Source organism: Mercurialis annua, linkage group LG1-X (assembly GCF_937616625.2).
Source record: "Mercurialis annua linkage group LG1-X, ddMerAnnu1.2, whole genome shotgun sequence".
In the NCBI taxonomy this organism is placed as follows: Eukaryota; Viridiplantae; Streptophyta; class Magnoliopsida; order Malpighiales; family Euphorbiaceae; genus Mercurialis; species Mercurialis annua.
The window spans coordinates 2,727,702-2,739,374 of NC_065570.1; the positions used below are offsets into that span (position 1 = coordinate 2,727,702).

The 11,673-nt window shown below is 33.4% G+C and overlaps 1 protein-coding gene across 1 annotated transcript; it reads right to left on the minus strand.

The window, feature by feature from the left end:
* Positions 1 to 1,207: 1,207 nt before the first annotated feature.
* Positions 1,208 to 11,212, minus strand: LOC126682385 (uncharacterized). The gene is given in 14 exon segments (XM_056104240.1): positions 1,208 to 1,688; positions 1,691 to 1,946; positions 2,519 to 3,854; positions 3,984 to 4,066; positions 4,312 to 4,387; positions 4,486 to 4,544; positions 4,752 to 4,791; positions 5,236 to 5,245; positions 6,666 to 6,730; positions 6,824 to 7,353; positions 8,003 to 8,615; positions 8,829 to 8,906; positions 9,025 to 9,074; positions 10,649 to 11,212. Coding segments are annotated over 14 exon segments (3,477 nt in total). The 5' UTR covers positions 10,799 to 11,212; the 3' UTR covers positions 1,208 to 1,557.
* Positions 11,213 to 11,673: the final 461 nt, after the last annotated feature.

The window sequence follows — 11,673 nt, forward strand, 5'->3', positions numbered from 1 at the left end:
TCTTTTAGAAACCTAATTATGGTTGCACGGCATGATCCCAAATGACATAACACAAAAAATGATAGGCAAAAATAGCACTAAGAATTTTGAAAAAAAAAATAGGCATCAGAATACATCGTTGTATTTTTTATTTTAAATTAGCTGAAAATTGTAATTGAAATTCAAATTCAAGTCTGAATTTCAAAATCCCCAACCATCAAAGTTAGTTTTATTTGGCTAATATCAATGGAGCCAAAAATATGTTCACATCACATGAATTTATTAATCGTACGTGAAAACGATGTTTTGTGACTTTATTCAATTCAATTTCATAGGCAATATAGTCACAAAATACAATAATTAAATATAGCTATATCCACGGGACGGTTCCAAACTGCATTAGAACCGACCTGTTTAGAACCGGCCAAAAATCGATTAAAATTGGAACTAAGTTAAAACCAGATTGATCGGTAGAAACCGTAAACCGTCGGTTTTAGAAGATAAATAAATAAATTATAAGCAAAATAAACCCATTGGTTCAGAAGCTCAAGCTGACCATTTCTTTGATAAGTATATGAATTGTGACAAGAAAAATATACCCAATTATTATTGTAAGATATTTAATTAAGCATAGACATTGGACAAATTGGTTTAATTTAAAACCACCAAAGTAAACCTTCCCTAAGTTTGAATTATAATTTATGTATCAAACATTGTGGGGTCGTGACGAAATACTTTTTTTTGACTTTTATTTTCTTAATTCATTCTAAAAGTCAATAAACCTACTAGTTCTCATTTCCCCCATGAATTTGTGAAAGACATTTTCTCAAAGTAAGGGTTTGTAATTTGGCATAATGACCCAAAAAAAAACCCAATTTTTTGCCACCTTGATTGATTCTAATAAAATAAAAATTAATTTGAATTTAAATAATTCAATTCGATCATAAATCACCTCAATTGAATCAACTAAATTCGATTTTACTTCAAATAAATTTAATTTCCATCGACCTTCATTCAATGACCTCCACGTGAACAAAATTATACTTAAAACATTCTGTTGAAACAACTTGACAACAATTAAAATTAAATCCTTCAAATCATACTATAATCGATGAATTAAAGGTTTTAGTTAGTAATATAAAAGTAACAAATTTTTATTTTGGATCATTTAGCCTTATAATTTTCTATAAAATTTAAAAATAAAGGAAACGTTAAAGCAATAAGGATCTAAGCAATCAATTTTTTGTTCATTTAATGGTAGGAAGTGTTACAATGATAGTTTTCTATAACAGTTAGTTTAATCTGAAAATAACCAGTTTTTGTACGTTGAGTTATCCTAATAATACACATGATCCTTAACAGCCTAAACTACATCTAATTCTCAACATTTTAACATTAGAACAAAGAACAACAATTTGTACAACAGAATCACCTGGCTCGAGTTCTCTTTCTTCCTTTCGTCGGTTTTTCAGGTTTCTTAGCAACACTTCCGCGCCCCGCTTTTCTCGGTCGCCAGATCCTTTCTTTGGCATAGTTAAGGATTCCGCTGAAGCAGGAAAACGACCATTGTTCATCTTTTTACCCGATTTTAAACCTTTCTCGATTTTGAACCTTTCGCAACAGAGTTCCCAACTTTCGACACCTCCAAAGAGTTCGATAAGCAGGGCGAGTGCGGCAAGGTTTTACAGGAGGATCGAGTCTTGTGGTTTGCTCAAGAGAAGGGTTATAGGAGTCTTTCTGAAGTTCTTCAAATGCTGCCGTAAGCTTTTGGTGACAATTTCTCGGAGGAGTAACGCAGACTTGTACTCGCGAGTAGTCTTCGAGTAAAAGACTAGGACATTGTTAGCAAGTAGAAGCATGTCTCTGAAAACTTCTTCAAGTGATGTGATTGTATGACTGGAAATTTTAGACCTTAAAGTGTCAAAATCCACATGCTGCAATATCATTTTCTTGTACCTTCCTCTCCTCTGTTACATAAAATCAGAAAACAGTTATAGCTGATCCCTGATTACAAAAAAGGTGTCTTTTGTGGGTAATTGATTCTCAAGGTACGGAACATTTACTCTATTTCAATTTGATGATCATACTTTGATTCGTTTCAGTTAGTAAACTTTAATTTTATTTCAACACGAGGTTTTCCGGCCAAAATCGATTATTGCTTATTTTAATATCATTATGCATAATTTCATTTTATCTGAAAGTTTTTAGGTAAAATTATACCTAATTGCAAGTCATCAGAAACCTCTCATTGAAATGAAACTAAAGTTCAATAACCAAAATGAAACGAATCAAAGTTTAGTCTCCAAAATAAAATAAGACGATATTTGGATACACCTAAGATTTAATTACCCTGTCATTTCTAGCAATTAACATTACATGCGATGCGAATGCATAATAAAAGGTGAAAAACTAAAAAAAGCAACAAAATCAACTGATAGTAATCTCATATTCAGCATGTTAATAAGATTCATACTCTCACCATTTTTGCAAGAAAATAACATAGAATCTGTAATTTCACAAGATAGAGCAGTAGTTATACCTGGCTATCTAGCCTCCGACGAAAGACGCTGGCACATTTATTCTCCGCAATCGAATCAAAGATTGCGACAAGATCAGCGTGTTCATCCTTCTTTAAGACTCTGCTTTTATCATCAACAACCAAAAATCTACCAGTTCGACAAGAGGTGCTTGTTGAATTATCTTTGCATCTTGTAGCTGATAAAACGTCGGTTGACCCCCAAAAGTCACTATCTCCGACACTCCCTTCCTTCATATCCTTGATACAATCTTTCCTCTTTCTCTTTCCTCTCCTCCTCCTTATTATACTCCCTCCATGTCCAATACAAAAGGCCCCGGCCAGATTCCCTATGCCTAAAATTTTCTCGTGTTTAGGAGCTATCAGGACTTCTTTCTTAATCTCAGTTTTTTCTAATAATGGAGAAGCACGAACCTTGTATCTTGGTGACCAATTTGTTCTGGATTCTTGAGTAAAACCCCCGGCCAGATTCCCTATGCTTAAAACGTTCTCGTGTTTAGGAGATATTGGGACTTCTCTGTTAATCTCAATTTCTTCTAATAATGGAAAAGCAAGAACCTCGCATGTTGGTGACCAATCTGTTCTGGTTTCTTGAGTAAAACTCCCAGCCAGATTCCCTATGTCTAAAACGTTCTCGTGTTTAGGAGTTATCAAGACTTCTGTCTTTATCTCAGTTTCTTCTAATAACGGAGAAGCAGGAACCTCGCATCTTGGTGACCAATTTGTTCTGGTTTCTTGAGTAAAACTCCGGGCCAGATTCCCCATGCCTAAAACGTTCCCGTGTTGAGGAGCTATTGAGACTTCTTTCTTAATCTCAGTTTCTTCTAATAATCGAGAAGCCGGAACCTTGCATCTTGGTGACCAATTTGTTCTGGTTTCTTGAGTAAAACTCCCGGTCAGATTCCCTATGCTTAAAACGTTCTCGTGTTTAGGAGATATCGGGACTTCTCTCTTAATCTCAATTTCTTCTAATAATGGAAAAGCAAGAACCTCGCATGTTGGTGACCAATCTGTTCTCGTTTCTTGAGTAAAACTCCCGGCCAGATTCCCTATGCCTAAAAAGTTCCCGTGTTTAGGAGATATCGGGACTTCTTTCTTAATCTCAGTTTCTTCTAATATCGGAGAAGCAGGAACCTCGCATCTTGGTGACCAATTTGTTCTGGTTTCCTGAGTAAAACTCCCAACTGAAAGTCGATCTTTCAACATCTCTTTACTGGAAGATTCGACTCCATCAGATTTCTGAAATGGTATGACTGATTCAGTCTGACTAGATTCACAACCAACGTTGCTATCGTTTATTCTCACAGCCTTAACAGTTTCAAGCTTTGTTTCCAGGGACCTGAAATACACCAAATTTGTCAACCATGAGAACACAAAAATATTCTTCTTAAAATGCTGAAAACTACCATTAAATTTGTTTCCCCTGTAATTGGCTCTGAAAAAAGCTTTCAAAGGACCAAATTTATACCAGGAGAACAAAAATTGAATTATTTTGATCTCATCGATGGAATGTGACTTCAAAAGAAGTTCATATTGGGCAACGACTGACCAAATTGAGTCTTCAGATTTGATTCCAGGGACCTGAAAAATAAATAAATCTGTCAACCATAGGAACACAAAAATGTTCTTCTCGCAATGCTGAAAACTACCATTAAATTTGTTTCCCGTGCCATTCGCTTCTGAAAAAAGCTTTCAAAGGACCAAATTTATACCGGGAGAACAAATATTGAATTATTTTGATCTCAACATTGGAATGCGAGTTCAAAAAGAAGTTTAGATTGGGTAAGGGCTGACCCAATTGAGTCTTCAGATTTTTCTAAAGCTTGCTTCAGCTCTGCCATTCGCTGCTTTCGTAGCTCTTCAAATAAAGCTCTGAGCACGTATAGCATAAAATACATAATGAGCTAGCAATAAAACGAGTTCCACACTAGAAAAAGTTGAAATGAAATCAATGCCATGTTTCACTATACAAAAAATCTCTACTTGCATTGATCCAGAAAAACGCTGTTTCAAATCCTCGTACTTGACTTTACATACCTACGCATGAGATACTGTTCCGTTATATTAAGCGTGACAATATAAACATCTATACATATAGAATCACATGGCATACCAGTCCACCAGTTAATATTTTGAATGATCAGTTGCTCATAAAGGAAAAATCTCATCCTTGACGATTACAATTAGGCCTAATGGCTCGAAAATTCCAAATGTCTATAGACACTCAGGAAAGTACTATAATAACAATAACAACAATAATCTGCTCATTACAAACTCTGCAGATAATAACAAACCAAATTATCAGTAACCGAATTTTAAACAACAAAAAAATGTTCAATCAAGACAATAAAATATCACAAAAAATTTATTTAAATTGACGAGAATCAGCTGAAATATAGTTACCTAAGAATCAAAAATGAAAAATAAAAACAAAAAAGCTAGGCTTATAGTCATTCATCAGTGCTGAGCAGAATCTAATACATATAATTAATCCGATCATGAAGCTTCAAATAAAAATTTAAAACAAACAACTCAAAATCAATTCATAATAATAAGCTGAAGCAGAACTTCAATAACTTAAAATAAAAATCTATAAAACAAAATTACTACAAGCAAATTAAATAAAGTCAACCGATTAGCTAACTTACACGATTTTTTTTTTTTAATATGAAGAACACAAGAACAGTAGCAAATCGGACGATCTCTAAGCTAAAAAGAACAGTATAACAGCTAACAAAAGCAAAATCACGTTGTATTTATACAACAAATTAACAAAATGAGTAAGGTGAGAACAAACCTTTAATATAATAAATAATTATATTATTGTGACGAGTGTGTTGTCGCCGGAGCTGCGACGCCGGTGAGCTGTAGAGGTTGTAAAGGTAATTAACTGACAGAAATGAGAATCAAGAATTTGATGTCGGATTTGGTTAGATTTGATTTGATGAGGAAGAAGAAGAATGGAATATGGCGTTGAAGGAGAAGAAGAAGCTGTCGGTAGTAATAAAAGATAATATCACTAAGGTCAAAAAAAAAAAAAATTAAGATAACATCACTAGCTTTGGAGAGAATTCCGAAATTGATAAATATCCGGAATCGTATTAAAAGTCGGAAATTTTTAAAATAAAATCTTTAAAATCATGGTATAGATTAATACGATTCTATTTGAGAATTTTATTTTTCGATATAGATGGTATGAGAATTTTATTTTTCGATACGGTTCTGGCCAGCGAAGGCTAAATAAATAGATTATAAGCAAAATAAGACCACTGATTTAGAAACTCAAACTGGCAATTTCTTTGATAAGGATATGAATTGTGATAAGAAAATATACCCAATTATTATTGTAAGATATTTAATTATGCATAGACATTTATCAAATTGGTTTAATTTAAAACCACCAAACTAAACCTTCCCTAAGTTTTGATTAAATTTATGTATCAAACACTGTGAGGTCATATGACGAAATATTTGTAATTTGGCATAATGCCCCCCAGAAAACCCAATCTTTTGCCACCTTCATTGATTCTAATCAAATTTTTCAATTTCAATTTAAACAATTTTATTTCAATTATAATAAAAATCACCTTAATGAAATCAACTAAATTTGATTCTGCTCACCTGATAACTATTGAAAGATTCAGTTTTTAATTCATTCAAATAAATTTAACTTCAATCGACCTTCATTCACTGACTTTCACACGGACAAAATGATGCTTACAACATTAGTTTAATATTTATAAAATACCAAATCTTTACGGGTCAAATCATTTATAGTAAATCTTTAAAAATCAACAAGATTGGGCCAATTTAGCATATTAGCCATTCTTTTGTAATCATTGGTTTGAAGCAAACCGATTCAAAAAATGGCTACAAAAAAATACTTAACATGCTAAAACGATTAATCTTACTCCATCTAAAACATTCTCTTGATACAACTTTACAACAATTAAAATTAAATCCTTCAAATCAGATTATGATTGATAAATCAAAGGTTTTAATTAGTATTATAAAAGTGACAAACATTAAATTTTATTTTGGATCATTTAGCCTTATAATTTTCTATAAAATTTAAAAATAAAGCTAAAATTAAAGCAATAGTGGATTCAAGCAATCAATCTTTTGTTCCTTGAATGGTCAGAAGTGTTACAATGATAGTTTTCTATAACAGTTAGTTTAATCTGAAAATAACCAGTTTTTGTACGTTGAGTTATCCTAAAAATACACATGATCCTTAACAGCCTAAACTACATCTAATTCTCAACATTTTAACATTAGAACGAAGAACAACAATTTGTACAACACAATCACCTGGCTCGGGTTCTCTTTCTTCCTTTCGTCGGTTTTTCAGGTTGCTTAGCAACAGTTCCGCGCCCGGCTTTTCTTGGTCTGCCAGATCCTTTCTTCGGCATAGTTAAGGATTCTGCTGGAGCAAGAGAACGACCATTGTTCATCTCTTTACCCGGTTTTAAACCTTTCGCAACAGAGTTCCCAACTTTTGGCGCCTTTTCCAACGATTTTCGATTAGCAGGGCGGACGCTGCAAGGTTTTACAGGAGGATCTAGTATTTGTGGTGTGCTCGAGAGGAGGGTTATAGTAGTCTTGCTGATATAGTTCTTCAAGTGCTGCCGTAAGCTTTTTGTGACTATTTCTCGGAGGAGTAACGCAGACTTGTATTCGCGCGTGGTCTTCGAGTAAAAGACTAGGGCATTGTTAGCAAGTAGAAGCATGTCTCTGAAGACTTCTTTAAGTGAAGTGATTGTATGACTCGAAATTCTAGACCTTAAAGTATCAAAATCCACATGCTGCAATATCATTTTCTTGTACCTTCCTCTCTTCTGTTTACATAAAATAAGAAAACAGTTATAGTTTAGCTGATGCCTGAAATTACTATGTTTGCAAAGGCGTCTTTCATGGGTAACTAATTCTCAAGGTACCGAACTATCATTTTATTTCAATTTGATGATCAACCTTTGATTCGGTTCGGTTACTAAACTTTAATTTTTTTCCAACAAGAAGTTTTCCTGCCAAATTTGATGTATACTTATTTTAAAATGTATGCATAATTTAGTTTCAGCTGAAAGTTATGAGGTCAAATTATACAGATGTTGCAAGCTTTTGAGCAAAAACCGGTTGCCACATATGCATTTTTGGCCAAAAAAACCTCTCATTGAAATGAAACTAAAGTTTAATAACCAAAATGAAACTAAAGTTTAACAACCAAAACGAAACGAAGCAAAGTTTAGTCACCAAAATAAAAAAAAGAGAGGATAATTTGGATACACAGAGATTTAATTACCCTGTCATTTGTAACAATTAACTTTCCATGCGAATGCATAATAAAAGGTGAAAAACTAAAAAAAAAAAAACAAAATCAACTGATAGTAATCTCATATTCAGCATGTTAATAAAGATTCGTATTCCCACCATTTTTGCAAGAAAATAACATAGAATCTGTAATTTCACAAGATAGAGCAGTATTTATACCTGGCTATCTAGCCTCCGACGAAAGACGCTGGCACATTTATTCTCCGCAATCGAATCAAAAATTGCAACAAGATCAGCGTGTTCATCCTTCTTAAAGACTCTGCTTTTATCATCAACAACCAAAACTCTACCAGTTTGACAAGAAGTGCTTGTTGAATTATCTTTGCATCTTGTAGCTGATAAAACATCGGTTGACCCCCAAAAGTCACTGTCTCCGACGCTCCCTTCTTTCATATCCTTGATACAATCTTTCCTCTTTCTCTTTCCTCTCCTCCTCCTTATACTCCCTCCATGTCCAATACCAAAGGGCCCCGCCAGATTCCCTATGCCTAAAACGTTCTCGCGTTTAGGAGATATCAAGACTTCTTTCTTAGTCTCAATTTCTTCTAATAATGGAGAAGCAGGAACCTCGCATCGTGGTGACCAATTTGTTCTGGTTTCCTGAGTAAAACTCCCAGCTGAAAGTCCATCTTTCGACGTCTCTTTACTAGAAGATTCGAGACCATCAGATTTCTGAAATGGTATGACTGATTCAGTCTGACTAGATTCACAACCAACGTTGCTATCGTTTATTCTCTCAGCCTTAAGAGTTTCAAGCTTTGATTCCAGGGACCTGAAAAATAAATAAATCTGTCAACCATAGGAACACAAAAATGTTCTTCTCGCAATGCTGAAAACTACCATTAAATTTGTTTCCCGTGCCATTCGCTTCTGAAAAAAGCTTTCAAAGGACCAAATTTATACCGGGAGAACAAATATTGAATTATTTTGATCTCAACATTGGAATGCGAGTTCAAAAAGAAGTTTAGATTGGGTAAGGGCTGACCCAATTGAGTCTTCAGATTTTTCTAAAGCTTGCTTCAGCTCTGCCATTCGCTGCTTTCGTAGCTCTTCAAATAAAGCTCTGAGCACGTATAGCATAAAATACATAATGAGCTAGCAATAAAACGAGTTCCTCACTTAAAAAAAATGTTGAAATGAGATCAATGCCATGTTTCACTATACAAAAAATCTCTACTTACGTAGATCCAGAAAAGCGCTGTTTCAAATCCTCGTACTTGACTTTACATACCTACGCATGAGATACTGTTCCATTATATTAAGCTTGACAATACAAACATCTATACATATAGAATCACATAGCATACGAATCCATCAGTTACTTTTTTGGATGCTCAATCGCTCGTAAAGGAAAAGTCTCTTCCTTGACGATATGATTAGGCATAATGACTCGAAAAATTCCAATATGTCTGCCGCTTTTATCAATTCTAATTAAAACTTATAATTTTGTCAATTATAGCCTGATTTGAGATTTTTTAATTTCAATTATAGACAAGTCTTGAATAAATTGAGTATGATTTTGCTCATGTGAAAGCAACTGAGCGATGCCTATTTAAGGCAAATCTACACAGTTGAATAGAAAAAGTAAACAAAAGAAAATGCAATCATTCAAATAGCCGTCGCGTGAGAAAAATCAAATTCATTTGATTCAAATGACCAATCTTTGCTACAACTATAACAAAATCCATTCAATCAAGCTATATTTACAAAATCAAAAGGTTTAGTTAGAAACGATAGAAGCGGCAAATGTTTGAATTTGTTTTTTAGTCATTAGGCCTTAATAAGTATAATAAATAACCATTTTTGGAATGAATATTCAGGCTTATGCACATGTAGAATGAGGATAAAAAAACAAAAGCTTAATGGGTCAATTCTACACATTAATTTAAATCTCCATTAATATATTTGTCTGATGTCTTCACTCATTACATAGGGTTCAGCAATACGCTCGCACAATTAAAATATTAATCTGAGAAATTTCCAGATCGACTATATCCACCACGTTATCCGCGGACAGAAACGCATCATTAAAATGATGGCAATAATGTAATTTTGTTCAATGAGACCCTTGGCCATTTAGTATTAGATGTGTTTTAATGTGATTGGGTCCGTTCACAGTTGGACAGAGTCTACTTAAGAATTTATCTGTTAATACATTATTAAACCCTGCAGTTAGCAATATCTATAACTTAACCTGCAAGTCATGCAGACAAGGCAAGTCAGAGTCAACGACAAGAACATATTATAGCCTAAATCCAACATATTCATGTCATTATCATGTTTGTTTCCAAACAAAGATTTAAATAACTTATGTTTTTCTCTTTCTCTTAATCCATAACTAATAAGCTACCGATAAAAATAAGGTCAAAGGTAAAAAAAATAACATTCAAAATATTTAAAAAGGGTGCATAAGACTTTTTAGTTTTTTCATAGTCAATTAAACCCTCATATTTTTTAACATTGCCAAAAAAACCCTTTATTTTTTTAAAAGAACATTGAAACCCTTTCAATTTTTTAGACACTTAACACATATACTTTTTTAAAATATATGTATTTAAAAAAAATTGCTAACTGTTGCCTAAAATTAACGTTAATTTATTCCTTAAAAAGATAATGCTTTACATAATTGCAAATTATGCCTCAGGTATGAATCTTTCTTTACAAAGATACCCTCCAATAATGAAGGGTAATTTGGACATTTCAAAATAACGAATAAATAAACGTGCCACATTATCATACAATAATATTAACATTAAATTAAACATTAAAAAAGATAATAAAATCTAAATAAAATGATATAAAAACCTGAGGAGTAAACGGGCAAACGGTTCGGGCACGGAGCTCTGCGGAAACCAAATCCCAATCTCGGGTACCGTGCCGGAGCACGGCCCCACCCAACAACAATTCTTCCCATGTGCCCCATCTCATTGCCACCACATCCGTACCGCTACTCATCTTTATCGCCGTCTACCAAATTTACAATTCTCTTTATCCTGCGCACTCCTGGCGCACTTTAGCAAACGCCCGGTCAAAAAAATCCCGAAACTTCTCAAGAAATTCTAAGAGAGTAAAGGGGCGAAAACGAAATATTTTCTTGGTTTTGGGTCATTAAAAAAACAAAATTAAGGCGGTTTTAGGAAACAAGAAGATGGTTTTAATTTTTTTCTGGGTTTTTGAGTTTATTTATTTGATGGTTTAAGAAAATTCAAAGAAATAGTAAAAATAATAAGAAATAGCGTGAGAAACGGGGTTGACAGATTCTTATTGAGAGGAAAAAGAGAAAAAAAAATAAGAATATTATAATGAAGAGATGGATAATTATTTATATGAGAGAGCTGTATTGTTGAAAGAATTGTTGAAAGGTAAAGATTGGCAAGGAATGTTAGTTTTGGGAGAAAAATATGGGGTTCTCTAGCAATTTATTAAATGACTTTTGTACCCTTTTTTAGTTTGTGACAAATTCTATTTGTGGTTTTTAGGAAAAAGAAACATTAAGACCAATATTCATTGGGGTAAGCATTCGGTCGGTTCGGTCGTCTCCAAACCGACATCCTTCTAACGAGTTAGTTGTTCGACCGAATAGTAAAAACCGAAGAAGATTAAAAAAGACTTTAAAACAGAACCGACCAAATAGATTGGTTAATTTCGGTTCAGTTAAAATCGACAAATTATGAGGAAGAATAAAAAAAATCAAATTTTTAGTTAATTCGGTCGGTGCGTTTAATTTAAATAATTTAATTCAAACCGAATCGATAACCGAATAATTGATTTTTTATTTAAAAAAAAAGAAACAAATTAACCGAATTAACTGTTTTAGCAAAATCGAAACG